This window comes from Lampetra planeri, chromosome 4 (assembly GCF_965212315.1).
Source record: "Lampetra planeri chromosome 4, kcLamPlan1.2.h2, whole genome shotgun sequence".
NCBI classification, from domain to species: domain Eukaryota; kingdom Metazoa; phylum Chordata; class Hyperoartia; order Petromyzontiformes; family Petromyzontidae; genus Lampetra; species Lampetra planeri.
Window position 1 is genome coordinate 19,528,563 of NC_136110.1, and position 16,623 is coordinate 19,545,185.

Here is a 16,623-nt window from a genome sequence, read left to right on the forward strand (position 1 = left end):
GTATAGTTGTTTTTACTTCCCCTCTGCAGCACATAACATATTCTACAACAAAAACGATGTGTCAAATATTTGAAGCAGGACCCTCAAAAGTCTTGTGATGCCACGGGGCTTTTTCTTCGTAAATATCACTTTGACATTGTAGGCTTTTGTTTTTTTACAGAACAATCAACAAGAGCGGATCTCGCACAGTGCGACTGCAGCCATCAATCTCAACGGGCCACTTATACCACTGCCCCCTTCGCTCAAGTTTGTTGTATCTGTATGGTTCTCTATGCACGTCTTAGGTGTGTTTATGTTAAGTCTCTTAAGTCTATGGGTCTCACGTGAATCTATACTTCAGACTTTGGACCACATTGTAAGGCTACTGCCAGACTCGATCATTTTCTGGCACCATTTCATATATACACCAGGCTAGTGTGGACTCCAGCCAGTGGGCTCATATCAACAAGAGCAAACAGACGAGGTTACCGATCGACTCCATGCCCATACAAAGCGAGACAGACTAATCCAGGAACATTTACACCACCAAAAATGTGAATTGGGGAAAGAAAAAAACATCCGGGGAAAAGTTTTATTTTGCAAAGCTGTACAAACCTCAAAAGAACGCACGCCGACGCGCATCACAGTGGCTTTCGAAAAATACATGCGCACTCAGAAACCACCACAAGAGACCGATCGAGAGCCTAGGCTCTAGCTCACCCGATAAACCTAAAAAAAACTCGAAACACGCCCCACATAACGCACCACTGTCATAACCGTGTCGGTGCACAAGGAAACGCGAATACGTTGGAATCTTGCGGAAAAAAAAGCCACGTGAATACTGTATCCTTGGCACATTTTGCCCGCCCGATATTTAACCACCCAGGCGATACCCATCATTGTCTGGTGTCGAGGATCGAGGAAACCGATCTGGCACCTCTGAACCAGTGATGACAATATTTCCACATTCCTTTGGCCGGGCATCGACACAATGCGGTACTAATGTTTATCCACCCCAGAAGTATTCCGGAGTAAATGCTGGACTCTGGGATTTGAACCATCGACTTGGTGTCCCGTTGACAGCTGGGGTCATGTCCCCTCTATTTGGGGAGAGGACATGACGACGCCAGCATTCTCTGCTTGTTGTGGAGGTTCGCGGTTTAGTTGACCGCTCTCAAGAAAGTGACTTGAACATAAACGGTACATAAATGTGACTTGTACATAACTTCCAAATGCGAAAATTTGGTTTATGTGTTTATGTCATGACTTGTTTAACGTTCACTAATAGGAAAATAGCATTTAGTAATTAAAACCAACAAAAATGAGTAAGCCTATGATGACAGTTAAACCAATTTCTCAATTCTACACCCCTTTACATACCTAAAGTCACCTGCAACTCATTAAAATTGGGAATTATACGCATACATCATAAAATATATTTTTACTGCAGCTTATGTAAATATAACAGGGTATTTTTTTGTGTACATGCTTAAGTGCTGTGTGAACTTGTCCTGGCCACCACGAGGTTGACTCCACCAGACATTAGTACCCATTTGCGATGTCAGCACAAGTGCAGTGGACACAAAGGTGGCCAGGTGGAAACGGTGCTGGCCATTACAGCTTATTTTGTGCCATGCCGGCATTAATAGGGAGTCTTGCACTAAGTCTATATAAGTGGCTAAAAGGGTCACATGACATTGTGTGTAAAAATGTCGGGCCTTTTAGAGAGCACTGAGGAAGCCAAGTATCACTAAATGTTTGGCTTAAGTGAAAAATTAAAAGCACGGGTTATATTTAGTGATCGTACAAAATTGTGCAAAAAAGTGAAAGTGTCTTCCTCCGCAGATGGGTTGAGACGATGCTCATCCTTCGATGGCAGTCCGAAGCCAGTGGCAGCAATTTAATCATCCTGACAGGGATGAGTTAGCTCCCCTCCACCGAGGCCCCCGACCCCAGAACCACGATGGCAGCAATGGATTAACCCTGACCGGGAAAACAACTCATGTTCGAGAGATCTGCTGCTGAACTAACAGAGTCATGGAATATAACGTCATCAAATCTGACAGCAATACTACAAAGTGCAGTGATCCAGGGGGTTATGACTGTACACATTTTGACATCCCCTCTGAAGACATCCTGACCATCCCTCGTGCTTGCTCCTTCCCTAAATACAGCACACGACAACGGACATACACACGCACGTACGCACGCATTCATCCTGTGCTGCCTTGCGCGTGTAAATAACACGTATAACGCAGTGAGTGAAAGGTAAAGGTGTGCAGCATTGATATTGCTTGATGGCGCCAATTATGGCGCAAGAGCCTCGGCAAGAGGGAGATCTTGAAGAGCCACTGCGGAGGGGGTGTTTGGTTTACTCTTCCACACTGGCCAGACATCTTCGATGAGATTGTGGTTGATGATGTCGATGATGAAAAGTACCACTTTACCCCACCACACGCGACCTGCCGATCACCTGCGGTGTGCCCATATATACAAAGGTGGGGGGAGGTGGACTTTAAGCAAATTGGCGGCTTCCGCATTGGGCAGCTCACTTTTCCCCCTGATATACAGCAAGGGAGAAAGTGAGCTGGCTCGGTGCAGCTCCCGAAGCACCTGGCATGGAGCAGTGAAACGTCATCCTTGGGATTACACCGATGGGGACATAAAGAGCAGCAGGTGGATTAGAGACCAAACGCAAGCGGGATGGTGACAGTTCTGATTGCCTTTATCCAGCAGTGGATTGATCATGGCCACCGCTATTGGTGATGATTTAACCTAAAAAATAACGTCACTATGCAACGACCGAAGGCTGCGTACCATGATCAGTTTGCATTGGCTGCCACTGTCCTCACAATGATCAAACTTGTCGATACCATTTTCCGCTCTAGTTTTTTTTAGAAACAATCAGTGTTTTCAATATATTGACATTATCGTAAAAAGTTACAAACCGGTACATGCCAAGTGAAGATAATCTGATCATACACTGACAAAGGAATATATGGGATGACTGGTATCCACTGTTGGTAAGCTGCTTCCAGCAATGCGTTATTGCCTAACACTACGAACATATGACACAATGGATCCTCCATTTAGCCACGTTGATCGCAGGTGCTCTTGGTACAAGTCTACTCAGGATGAGTAGACTTGCACATAAAGGGGGTGGCGTGGCCAGCACCACACCCAGCTACGTCTGTCTGATGTTCACACACTGTAAAAGGTTGCTATTTCAGGCTGAGTCAACCTAGAGGTGAGGGCCCTGGACAAGTTGCGTCACCATGTGCCACCAAAGTTGTGCAACGTGGCCGGGAATCGAACCCAAATTTTGCTGTGATTGTAGTACCGTGGCGCTACACGATGCACCACGACTCTCCATTCTTGCACAGCTATACACAAACCAACATACACTTACACACACAAAGACATACATACAAACACACACACAATGTTTAAGTTGTGCCTGCTTCAACTCAGTGGGGGTGACCGAGGAACAAGAGGCAGTGGAGGGCAGGTGGTGTGAGGGGGGAGAGGATGGGGTTTGGTGCTGGAGGGGTGGTGTGGTAAGGGGGAGAAGATGGTGGAAAGGGTGGAGATGGGGAAAGGGAGGTGGTGAACAACAGGGCATGAGGGGAGGTGGGGGAGAAAATGTAAGGTGAAGGATAAACTAGGAGTAGAGGAGGTGGAGGACGGAGAGGGGTATAGAGGGTGTGGAGAGATTAAATACAGACATGTAGAGATGAAGCAAGAGGTGTGAGCCGAGGTGAACAAGAGGGTGGGGGTGGAATCAGGTCAGAATTCTGAAAGGGTGGAGGTACTGGAGCGGTTGCCCTCAGAGGCCCGCGTCGTTGTATGCTGGAGCCTCGGCCTTGAGGATGCTCTGTGGGTTCTCTTCCACGAGCGGCCTCCACTTGACGTCGCCCGTTAGGAGGAGGTCGTCCCCGTTGAGGGCATCCAGGTACTGCATCTGCGGGGATGAGAGGGGACACACGGTGCCAGTAGCGTGAGGTCAGGGCGAAAAGCCAAGGATCGTCTGTTTCAGTACTGCAGAAAACGTTCTGCAGTCACTTTGCTAAATTTAGGCCTAATACCTCTTTTCCACTGCACAACTAAGCCTAGCTGGGGCAGTGCTGAGCCAGCTCTAAATGGCTGAGGAGGTGCTAGGTTGCTTTTCCACTGAATAACCTGAGCCATGTTGACAGCACGTCACTGACGTCACACGTAATCAGTATCCATTAGTCCTCCACCGCCATGCCTGGCCCCGTGCCAGATTCAGGGGTACCATGGTGGAAAGATGTTAACTACCTTGCCTGGAGTACAGGAGGTTGTGGGTTCAATCCCGACTGACGCCTGTATATTTGGAATTTGCATGTTCTTCCCGTGGTCGTGTGGATTTTTCTCCAGGTCCTCGGGTTTTTCCCTCCCCACTTAGAATCAAAATGCATTTTAGAGTATTTGGCTGTTATACATTTCCACATGATAAGCCATATCATTTGCGGCCAAGTCGCTTCTGATAAAGGGCTATATATAGTTGATTGGGGCTTGCCTGGTAAAATAAAACATGTTTAGTTTAAGATTAAATGTCTTGTGAGGCCAGTGTAGTGAGATTTGGTTCCGGCACTTTGTGGCAAATAGCCAGTGGAAACCCCCACCACCTGTACCATGAATGCCTCCCCGTGCTGGGTCGGCTGGGACACACCAGTCGAAAAGTGGAAATGGGGTATCGGCATACTTATATACGATTGCATCATTCCATGGTTGTATTGTACATTAATTCTAGATTTAAAGCTTTCGTGACTGCAAGGATTCATATTCTTAGGTTTTTTCGGTAAAGTCACGTAGGTAAAACATCAACATTAATAAAAATAAAATAAAAATCACGACGTTTCGGAGGCAACACAAGTCTCCGTCATCAGGTGGGACCGTCACAGCCGGATTAGCTGCATCAAGTGAGGCAATGATTCAAGATGTAATCCCTTAAAAGCAAGTTGAGGGGGGAGGAGAGGGGGGGGGAGCTCATCAGAATGTGGTAGCCAATGAATGGAACGTATCGGGAGGGAGGGGGGCCGGGCTCAAAGACGGCACAGAGTGCCACGTACAACGCATCGGGAGGGGGAGGGGGGGCGGGGCCAAAAGAATGCACGACGGCGTGGACGCGGTTGCTGCTGCACACGCCAACGCATTGGACAGAGAGGGGGAGGGGAGGCCTGATACACATGATAGAAAAAGAACGAAAATGCCCATGTTTATACCAATGCTGGCTGAACAATGAAGAGAGTACTGTTAAACACTGGGGATGTTAACACTCGGTAAAGTAAAGTAAAATAGTGCCTGTCAGATAAGATGGTCCAAAAAAGTGTAATTAAGTCTTTTTTGCGTGGTTGATAACATCTTTCCAATGATTACTAAGTTTGTACCCATCATCATGGTTGAAATTATGTCTGTGTTTGTATATTTGTATGGCTTCGTGTACAAACCTTTGATGGTAGCCGGGAGGTTTGCAGAGAACCTTGGTCTCGGAAAAGACAATTTCATGAGAGCCCACCGAGTTGTAGCAATGATCGGCAACGGCCGAAGAATCAGTTCTGCCGTGTTTCAGATCTGACTTGTGCTCGCGGACACGATCAGAAACATGACGTTTCGTTTCTCCAATGTAGCAATCACCACAAATGCAACTCAATTTGTAGACTCCAGGATGCTGTAAGTCAGGAACGACATCCTTCACAGATGGAATCAGATCACGGATTTTATGCACTGTACTGAATCGGACTTGGATCTTATGTTTGTTTAGAATTTTGGAGATCTTTTTGGTCACGCCTGCTATGTATGGTAACGTGATAGTTTTGGTCGGAGTTTCATGTGGCTGTTTCTGTGTGGTGGGAGAGACAGCTTGGCGGATAGTACGGTCAGAGTATCCGTTCATCCTGAGGGCCCGATGTACATGTCTTAATTCACCGGTCAGGTGGTGTTGGTCAGAAATGCCATGGGCTCTGTGGCATTTCTGACCAACACCACCTGACCGGTGAATTAAGACATGTACATCGGGGCCTCAGGATGAACGGATACTCTGACCGTACTATCCGCCAAGCTGTCTCTCCCACCACACAGAAACAGCCACATGAAACTCCGACCAAAACTATCACGTTACCATACATAGCAGGCGTGACCAAAAAGATCTCCAAAATTCTAAACAAACATAAGATCCAAGTCCGATTCAGTACAGTGCATAAAATCCGTGATCTGATTCCATCTGTGAAGGATGTCGTTCCTGACTTACAGCATCCTGGAGTCTACAAATTGAGTTGCATTTGTGGTGATTGCTACATTGGAGAAACGAAACGTCATGTTTCTGATCGTGTCCGCGAGCACAAGTCAGATCTGAAACACGGCAGAACTGATTCTTCGGCCGTTGCCGATCATTGCTACAACTCGGTGGGCTCTCATGAAATTGTCTTTTCCGAGACCAAGGTTCTCTGCAAACCTCCCGGCTACCATCAAAGGTTTGTACACGAAGCCATACAAATATACAAACACAGACATAATTTCAACCATGATGATGGGTACAAACTTAGTAATCATTGGAAAGATGTTATCAACCACGCAAAAAAGACTTAATTACACTTTTTTGGACCATCTTATCTGACAGGCACTATTTTACTTTACTTTACCGAGTGTTAACATCCCCAGTGTTTAACAGTACTCTCTTCATTGTTCAGCCAGCATTGGTATAAACATGGGCATTTTCGTTCTTTTTCTATCATGTGTATCAGGCCTCCCCTCCCCCTCTCTGTCCAATGCGTTGGCGTGTGCAGCAGCAACCGCGTCCACGCCGTCGTGCATTCTTTTGGCCCCGCCCCCCCTCCCCCTCCCGATGCGTTGCACGTGGCACTCCGTGCCGTCTTTGAGCCCCGCCCCCCTCCCTCCCGATACGTTCCATTCATTGGCTACCACATTCTGATGAGCTCCCCCCCCCTCTCCTCCCCCCTCAACTTGCTTTTAAGGGATTACATCTTGAATCATTGCCTCACTTGATGCAGCTAATCCGGCTGTGACGGTCCCACCTGATGACGGAGACTTGTGTTGCCTCCGAAACGTCGTGATTTTTATTTTATTAATTTTGATGTTTTACCTACGTGACTTTACCGAAAAAACCTAAGAATTTGTATTGTACATTCTTAGTAATGCCCAACTTAGACACATGTGAGCATCGGTGGATAGGTAGGCAGTAGCCATGCTATGACACATCGATACATCAATTAATACAAGGGTGGGTGGCTGGGTGGGTAAGTGGCTGGATGTGTGGGTGGCTGGTTCATTTGTTGGGTAGGTGGATAAGTTTTGGTGGCTGGCAGGCTGTGGTGTGAGTGTTGGGTCGCATGGGTGGCTGTTTGGCTGCAAGTAGCTGGCTGGGTAGTTGGCTGTGCGTGCGTGCGTCACCTGTTTGCGCACGTACTCCACCAGCATGGCCAACAGGCGAGGGTCGTCGCCCTCGCGGTTCAGCAAGTTCCTCCACAGCGCTGCCGCCAGCACCGTGTCGTCCGACAGGATCCCCTGGGGCGAGGCGCGTGCGCGTGTCATCGCACACCGATTAGCCGAATCACACTCAGAATCAGAATCTTTATTTAGACCGAAGGAATCCAATGAGCTATTAAGCTCTTTTTTCACAGATGTCCAGTAGGAACGGGTCAGCAAGTTACAACAACAAACAATACAAGTGCAAGAGAGAGAAAAAAGTAAGCTGGACAACGCACGGCACAACCCGGACACACACGTCAGGGGAGCCAGATGGCACAACAGCAAAAACGTACACAACAATAGCGGCACCGACCTCATCGTAGCCAAAGATGGCGGCATAGAAGTTTTCTGTCATCGTTCTCAAGCACTTCTTGAGCATCACGGGGTCCACCTGTGCCCACACAACATTGAACCAAGGCGATCACCACCGCTTCGCCGTATGGCCTAAACAATCTTTAAGGGCCCATCTTACACAAAATATGGTGACAATGCACTGGCAGTTTTGCACAAGCATGGAAAACTAAACTCAACACATGTCAAGATGACTGCTTTTCTTCATAGTAGCAGCAGTGGCAGCGAGAGATTGAAGGAATGGTTGGATACTGCGCTATACACAACAAGGCGACGCTCATATAAATTGACTTTAAAGAATGTATTTTGTAATGTTCCTTAATCTTCAATTCTCCAGCCACAGCACCACCCAGTAAAATGTGGGATGAACACCGAGTAATTAATAACACGTGATTGCCAGCAGCTGGCTTGGGGAATCTGATTACAGGAGCAAGTTACTCCCCGGGGCTCCGTGCGGTACAAGTGCCCGGCTCAGCAGCGGGGCAATGCACGCGTTCCACCTACCCCCATGACCTTGCCTCTCTGCTCCACATCCTCCCACATGGAGTAAACGACGAACTTGCACATGTACTTTCCCTCCCGGCCCTCCTGCTTCAAGCGCACCAGGCACATCCTGGCAGAACGCACACGGCAACCACGCACACCCGAGCCCGCATGTTAAGCGCTGTCGGCGAGTGCCTATTAACGCTGGTTACGGCACAAGTGTGGGAGAATGTGGTAGGACCAGCAATGTGCAAGTCATATACATGTACACGTGCAAATATGCACACATACAAAGAGATCCCCTGTATAACCTTAACAGACTATAGGAGCAAGTGCTGTTAGCAAGCACCTATGAAGGCCGACACACAAAGGGGTGGGTGGCCAGCACCATGCCCGGCCGCCTTTTGTTTCCCTAGTGGCGATGTTTACACACCGCACCAGGTACTCATTTGAGGCTGAGTCGACCTAGGAGAGGCCCAGGACCAGTTCAGATAATCGTCACTGGTGGTGGCCATGAGGAGGAATTGAACTCGTGTCGCCAGGTTCATAGTGCAGCGCGCTAAACGCGACACACACACAAAATGTAAACATTCACATTTATATAAACACATAAACTTACACATACATACAAAGATCACAGTATAATCTGCATAGAATGTTGAGGCAAGTGATGTTAGTGTGTCAGGGCAAGTGGTGTTAGCGAGTATCTATTAAGAACGTCACGGCTCACACAGGGGGTGAGACTAGCACCGCACGTGCTGCTGGGTTACAAATTCTGATAACAATGTTTATTCATTGTAAATAAAAAGATTAAAGAACATTCATGTATATCCTCTCGGTAATTCTCACCACACATGCAGCTGGGTCACCAAAAACCATGAGTTCAGAGTGTCAGGCAGACTGCACCCTGCAACGAGAGTGGCAGACAGATGTCAAATGTATCATCCTCTCCCGCTATGCCACCACGGCATAACGTATCTGCATACAACGCAAGAAACATCACTCAGGATATTACCACCTCCATTGTGACTGAGGCCACCACGGGTCCGTCACTAAAGAACCTTTTGGTCGTGAATAGCAAATTTCACACATTGGCCTATGAAAACCTATGGCTTTAATTAATTACCTTAAATAAAAACATTAATAATATATTAAATACATGAAAATTATCATAAGACAAAAATTGGTTATAAACATAAAGTAAATAAAAAACAATCTAAGTATGAAATACTACTTAATAAATGAACTTACCTTAAATTATGATACTGTACAATAGCATCATCATCACTTTATCTCATCACTTTCGTTCTCTCGATACAGTCATGTAGAGTTCCAGATGCGATTCGTGGAAAGCAAGTTCGTGAATAATGATAGAAAGCTCGTGAATAATGAGGGAATTTTGTAAAGGATCTTCTGAAAGGTTCTGTAGTTGTTGCAAAGTTACTGCCATGGTGAGTCTTTGCAGACTCATCACCACTGCCACCAGGCTTTAGGACTTACCCTGCTCTGGGTTGCCAAACCCTCTGAGTGACACTCCAAAGCCCGCCTCAGTGACAGGCACTCCTCTGCGCTGCACACCTCCCCCTTCCTCGTTATATTTAGTGTTCTCATGCCATGGTTTATTCTGAATTTCCATGTTGCTTACCCTATCCTGCCATGAAATTCCCAGCATCCTCCACATGCACCTGTATTGAAAGGCCACCTATTTTTGAGTTTCTTCGTAAAAGTCTGACTGTAGTATAAGCTCTCAATAGATGTAAAGGTACTATTAAAACAGCGGTTCTCATGGCCGGTGAAGTGGCTGGAAGATGGCAGTGCTGGATGTTACCTCCCCATAAGCGTGGGGTTTTCTCCCACACGAAGCCGAAACACCCATTAGTGACAGTGGCCTGGCATCCAAATGCAGGTCTCTCCTGAAAACAAGTCTCGAGATTGAGTTATGTTTTCCTTGGAAGAAAAAATCCTATTACAATTATAACCAAGGGTAAACTCTAAAGCCAGACAGTGGTGATGAGACTGTAAGAGTGGGCCTCCAAGCGCACATTAACTGTTTAACAAGGGGAAGACCTCAAGCCAGCTGGTAGTGATGAACAGGGGAGAAAACTTTGGTCTTGTGTGAATGTTAGTGGAAGTAGCATCTAGCTACACTGTGCAACCGTACTCTCAAAGAATTCTTCATAGTCGATCCGCTCAACGCAGCACGTGTACATCCGTAAACCGGCGATCTTTATTTTCTGATAGGAAAAAGAGAAAAATCACCCATTTAATTAGAACTCAAGATCAGCGAAGGTCAAGAGGTCATCATTTCAATGCTGTTGATGCCATCACCCCTTGGTGATCGCTTCCTCCCGTCTGTTAGAACCTAGATTTGTATAGTCGACACCGGACATTTACAGTCTGCCCTTAGAGTCTCAAGAACACCATCGTCTCCCCCTTGGTCTCGACCTCTGGGTGCCACGCCAATACCCGTCTCCGTGGCCTGCCCTCCTGCACGCAGCAGACGTGTCCCCACCCATCATCACAACCTCTTCCCCTTCTGGCAAGCCCACCATCCCCTCTGCACTAGTACTCACAAGTCCACAAGATCATATTAAGATTGCTTTGGTTAAGTTCAGATCTCCGAACCATGCAGGAGCAGACATTACTCTGAACTGACCGTCTCTGAACACTACAGTCGACCACTCTACTCTTCAAAAATGGTTTACGTCTTATTATTAATTACGCTTGCTTTTTTACCCAGCATCGCTTCAGAGCCAAAGAGGGCCTGAAAACGGGGGAGGTCTATGCCCAACAGCGGAAGGTTACAGGCTGCCAACAACAACGTAGACACAGGCACGGGGAGGGAGCGGCGTGCCACTACTCACCCACTTGCTGTACTTGAGGGGGCCCGTGAATCCCATGGCTTCAATCACCCTGGTGATGGTGCCCAGGCTCTCGGGCTCCTCCCGCACCGTAGAGCTGCTCGTAACCTCCGAGCTGGTCGGCATCTGCTCGGGAACCCAGATTGGTGGTGCAGTGGTTGGCACACTGTGTTACGAACACGACCCGAGTTCGATTCCCAGCCACTGCTAACATGAAGGGTGAGTAGTGTCACAACTTTTGTTCTGGGCCTCTCCTAAGTCCACTCAGCCCTAAATAAATACCTAACACAATGTGTAAATATCATGACTAGGGAGGCAAAGGTGGCTCCCTAGTGCAAGTGCTCGCTAACAACAATCGGCCCAATGGTCTATAAAGGTTATATGGGGAACCTTCCTATTTGTTTTGCGTATGCATCTGTGTGTTCATGTGTGTGTATCCAAATATTTCCATATGGGTCCGTGTATATATGTGAAGGCATATGTCCATGTATGTATGGGTGTATGCTCATGCATGCGTGCATGAGCATACATCAGCCAGTCATCTTAGTCAGTCGACCCATAAAACCTGGGTCTGTCTCGTGACCTCCTGCCAGCGAGCGTTCGACACTTCACGTGGCCTTAACGTGCACATAGCCTGGCCCAAGCGTCGTGGTTACATCACCGCCACTTAGTGGCGAATGGCGGATGTTTTTGTTGATGTACAGAAAACCCTCACTATTCGCGAGTTCTTGATTCTTGAATTTCGCATATTTGCGAGTTACTGTATGCATATTAATTCCCTATTCGCGACCCACCGGACTCCAGTATTCGCGAGTGTACGTGCCAGACCAACGACACCAGGGAGGTGCCCGCTTTGAACTCGCTATTGTGGATTTTTACTTTATACGTACTTACAGTCGACTCGTTTACACATTTTGGTATGAGTCGCCAGTGACGTCTATTAAAAAGAATGTGAATGCAATCAGGGAAAGTGTTGTGGCTAGTGCTACCCAGAGTGGCAAAATTATAACTGCATTGTTATCAAACGCCTGGATCTCCTGAGGAGTCATCCTGAATTACTCACCATCACCTCCAGCGTCGTCAAATCATCATTAAAAGTAATACAACAACAAAAAGCATTGTTCTTTACAATGCATTTTTTATTGTCGTTATTGTTATTAAACATTTACCATTTCCCCCCCCTTTGTTCACTCGTACCAGGAATGTAACCCCATTTTCCCCATTTAAACAAGGTTTCTGCATTCACCAATTCTGCATTCGCGAGGGTCTTCAAAAAGGTAACCCTCGTGGCTAGAGAGGGTTTACTGTACACACGTGTTTGCTCATGTCCATCTCTGGCTTGGTAGCAGAGGTGTAACGCCGAATAAGTCGAGCAGAATTATTCGTTCATCGGCTGAGTAACAATGTTTGGAAGCTGCATGGCAAATTGCTTCCAGCCAGAAATATTCATGCTGGGCCACCTACAATTCACTGGGTTTAAGAAGGCTATGTTGTATGAGGAGCACACAGTTCCATCAATGAGCTCTTCCAGCAGGCAAGGTTGCAGACACTGCAGCTTTTATAGGAATGGATAAAGTGAAAGAAATGGGTGTGGCACGGGCTAGAGGAGATGGGATGATCGGTTATGAGAGGAGTGTGTATGGGTCTATCATGTGAACTCCTGTGAGCAAGGCTTCGACACTTCATGTAGCCTGAACTGCACCTAGCCTGGCACAAGCGCTGTGGCGACATCACAGCCACCTCGTGGCAAATGGCGGTTGTAGTGTTGAATGAATCTGGCTTCACCTTGGTGGAAGAGTGTGTGAGTCTCGCAGGAATGGGCCCTGAAGCTGGGACCCACTGTGTGCACTGGTGGCTCCATGCAGGGGAGCCCCTCCAATGCCAGCCCAGCGGCTGGCCACCTCCTGTCCTCTGCACGCACGAGCAGTACAATGATATACAAAGACAAAGATTCCCTGTATAACCTTAGCAGACTGTTGGGGCAAGTGCTGTTAGTGAGCACCTATTAAGGCCGGCACGGTGCACGAGGGGTTGGGTGGCCAGCACCACACCCGGCCGCCTGTTTCCCTAGCGGCGATGTTTACACACCGCACCAGGTACTAATTTGAGGCCGAGTCGACCTAGGGGAGGCCCAGGACTGGTTCAGATAATTGTCACTGGTGTTGGCTGTGAGCGGGAATCGAACTTGGGGGGCCAGGCTCGTAGTGCAGTGTGCTAACTGCTACACTACTGCTCCCCACAACGATCATATACGCATGCATCCACACACCCGCACATAAGTGATCATACTAGGTTACACTAGACGTAACTGTTTGCCTCTCCTGTGCTTCGATGAACTGATACATATTCGGACATCCGAATCGTGCGTGCAGTTTTTTAAAAATTGTGATAAAAAATACATACATTCATTTTTCGCTCCAGCAAAATAGTTGTGCAGGGGAAACAATGAGTGAGATGCGGTGGGCTGAAAGCAAGTGCATGCACACGCTGACACGAACAAGTAAATAATACTACTTGTAGTAATAGCTTTATGGATACAAAGAAAAGAAACACCTTCATGACCCACGTAATTAAGAACTGTGGGTCACTGCATGATGTCCTCTTTAGGATTCTTATAATGAATTGTCAATTCCAGAGGCTACAACAGCCAAACTAAAGCAACTTCATCAAATACCTAAGTGGCAGGAGAAACAACCCAACCCATCCTTCAGGGTGTCCTTGTTCTCCCCAGTGCTGATGCTTATGGACCACGACAGATACACATTTTTGAGGTGTAATCAGCTGAGAGGAGGTCCAAGACAATTTTACACACCACCCTGTTGTTCTGTAACCGGCCGGATTGGAAACCATGATTTTCAAAATCGCAGCACGAAGCTTAACCACCGTGTCACCACTTCCGACACACGCAAAAACTATTAATGCCCTGCACATGAACAGTTTGAGGGTTTAATTAAATTAAGCTTCAAAGCTAGTCTCACGCACGGATGAGTTCGGAGTGGCATGGGGATGTTGCGCAGACAACCCGTGATCCCAAAATCCCTCGCGACACTGGACAGCATTCCCGACTACAATGCGCATTGGCAATTGCTCTACCAACATTTACCGGCCGGCTAATATCGGGTATTGAACCGTCAGCCTCATGTAAACCGTCTCAGGGGTGAGCGCTCATATCACGAGAACACCAGGATACATCTCCTGTAGAGATTCTCCATCAAGCTGGATAGACCATGAAGTATGGTCAAAAAGCCCCTATGTACGTGTACCTGAAGAATTAGCGGCCATTCAGGAAAAAATGCAACCTCACTCAAGAGCATAGAAGAGTTTATCTCCTCGTTATAGCCAGCGGTGGAAATTCCCCATTCTTATGATGGGGATGAACCAATCTATCGGAAAGTCAGTGTCAGCACGAGCCTACTAAAAACCATCATCTTGCAACCAGCCAAAAGTGATTACGTTAATGGAAAAGTATTTGTTTAAATCAGTGCCTAAGGCACTACTGCAAGCCGAAAAGGCCCCACGTTTGAGACATTGGAGGCATGGCTGTGATGACTGTCGTCTGGAGAAACGTCATTATAGAGAATGTTAATTGTTGATATCCAATCAAGAGCTTTCGGCGATGTGGAGTGAATGTTAGAGAGGATTCTGGAATGAGACGAGTAAGAGCGAGCGGGTTGTTCAACCGGCGTTCAGTTGTTTAAAGTCGTTCACCACATTCCCCCCCCCTGTGGCGTGTCACCAATTCTCCAGCGTGCATGAGCTATTCGCGGCATCCGTGTTATTTTCTGATGCCGTTCATGACCGCCATCCCACTGTTGCCGGGGTAGTGTCAAAAGCCCGCTAATACCCACGCTTTGCCCCACCATAAAGGTTCCAAAACATGAATCGAACACACACGCACACATCCGGTACGATACCCAGTGTGTCTTATCAGACAAATCGCTATCTGGTAAATGTGAGCGACCAAGTGGGCTAAGAAAGATTCCCTTTATTTACAAGCAACAGCCAGAGAGTCTGTCGCAAGGGAGACCTGGGTAAATAAAAAGTACTGCAAATGCAAGGCTTAAAACAAATGCTCATATCGTCATACGCATTAACCCCGACCTATACACTTCTGGATGAAGGCCTCTTCCACGCCGTCGCTATCCCACGCGGTATTTTGACGCAACAATCCACGCAGCTCCTGCCCACGGAGCTGATTTCACCACTCCCATGTCAGAGGGCGCGTTCTGCCCCTCGGCTGTCACTCCGTCCTCAGTCTCAACCACGATTTGCTGGCCGTCGTCAGAGTAACGTGGAATTGCCACCACTGGCTCTAGGCCGTCAACAAGGAGACCATTCGCGATCATCAGCAGCCACTGCTGTCATATCTCACGGTTCTACGATGTAGCAATCCACACTAAGCACCAGCACATTGATCTCAATCATAATTAAATGAACATTAATCGCACATGGCCATGTCCGTGCCAATGCGCCAACGCGCGTCTGCATCAAACTACCACGACTACACGTATAATTCTGCGTAGTGCTGCTGCCGTACGTTGACTTATTCACAGTGTACATACTTCACTGTGTACGACTGTACATTTCAGTCGTTACCCAACTCAACAGGGCCACTGTTATGAAACCCTAAACACCCCCCCCCCACCACCTCCTCATCCACTCAGACACGTCATTACCCAACCAACATCACCTCCCATCGCCACCAAACCACCACCGTTTCACCCATCGCGTGCCCCGTCTCACCGGGGTGGCTCGCCCGAGGCCCCGCACGAGCGAGGGCCCCAGTGCTCGCAGGGACGAGAGCAGCATTGGCGCCTGGATGCTGATGTTGCTGAGGGTGCCTTCCAAACGGGGCAGGGAGAAACACGTGGTGGTGGTGGCGAGGAAGAGGGAAGGACGCGCAGAGGCGGGGCCTAGGACGGAGTAAGGCGGGGCTATAGATACGTGGGCGGGGCTATGGTAAAGTAGACGGGGATATAGCGAAGTGGGCGGGGCTATAACGAAGTGGGCGGGGCTATAGGGAAGTGGGCGGGGCTATAGGGAAGTGGGCGGGGTTGCAGCCCAAAGCAGGTTTTGTGTTATCAGAATACTGAATTGATTTAGATTCGGAAGATTCCAGAAATGGATTCTCACCAGGGTGAGAACTCCACAGAGGCCAGGATAGAGATTAATTTAATTTGTTTACACGGGTAATGCACATTCGGCCTTCACGTTGAACGTATGAGCGTCACATTTCATGAGAGTCACCTGACCCGTCTTCTATTGAATACATATTTTTTTGTTTTCCTTTTAAGGCCAAGCGCAGTTTATCAACGAATGCGTTGGGCGTAAAAGCGGGGGAGCCTTGCCTTGCTTCGACGCGAACGGGCGAAGATTCTAAATCTGAAGGCGGGGCCTCGGGCGCAATGGGCGGGGCCTCTGGCAAAATGGGAGGAGCATT

At 47.8% G+C, this 16,623-nt stretch overlaps 1 protein-coding gene across 1 annotated transcript; it reads right to left on the reverse strand.

Annotated features, from left to right (window-relative positions):
• Positions 1–557: 557 nt before the first annotated feature.
• UQCC1 (ubiquinol-cytochrome c reductase complex assembly factor 1) lies at positions 558–16,088 on the reverse strand. Its single transcript, XM_078593433.1, has 9 exons — positions 15,927–16,088; positions 12,969–13,094; positions 11,187–11,309; positions 10,484–10,556; positions 9,172–9,229; positions 8,344–8,452; positions 7,802–7,879; positions 7,411–7,524; positions 558–3,940 (listed from the first exon to the last, which is right to left on the reverse strand). Exons 1-9 carry the CDS (start codon positions 15,990–15,992, stop codon positions 3,806–3,808), a joined length of 882 nt encoding a protein of 293 aa, XP_078449559.1. The 5' UTR covers positions 15,993–16,088; the 3' UTR covers positions 558–3,805.
• Positions 16,089–16,623: the final 535 nt, after the last annotated feature.

Bases quoted from the DNA above. Each gene is read 5' to 3' on its own strand.
- UQCC1 (XM_078593433.1), bottom strand. From the start codon at position 15,992: ATGCTGCTCTCGTCCCTGCGAGCACTGGGGCCCTCGCTCGTGCGGGGC. The intron at 11,310-12,968 runs GTGAAGCCAGAT...GTTCCCGAGCAG, and splicing joins TCACACACTCTTCCACCAAG to ATGCCGACCAGCTCGGAGGT. The intron at 10,557-11,186 runs GTGAGTAGTGGC...TTTTCCTATCAG, and splicing joins CCCTCAAGTACAGCAAGTGG to AAAATAAAGATCGCCGGTTT.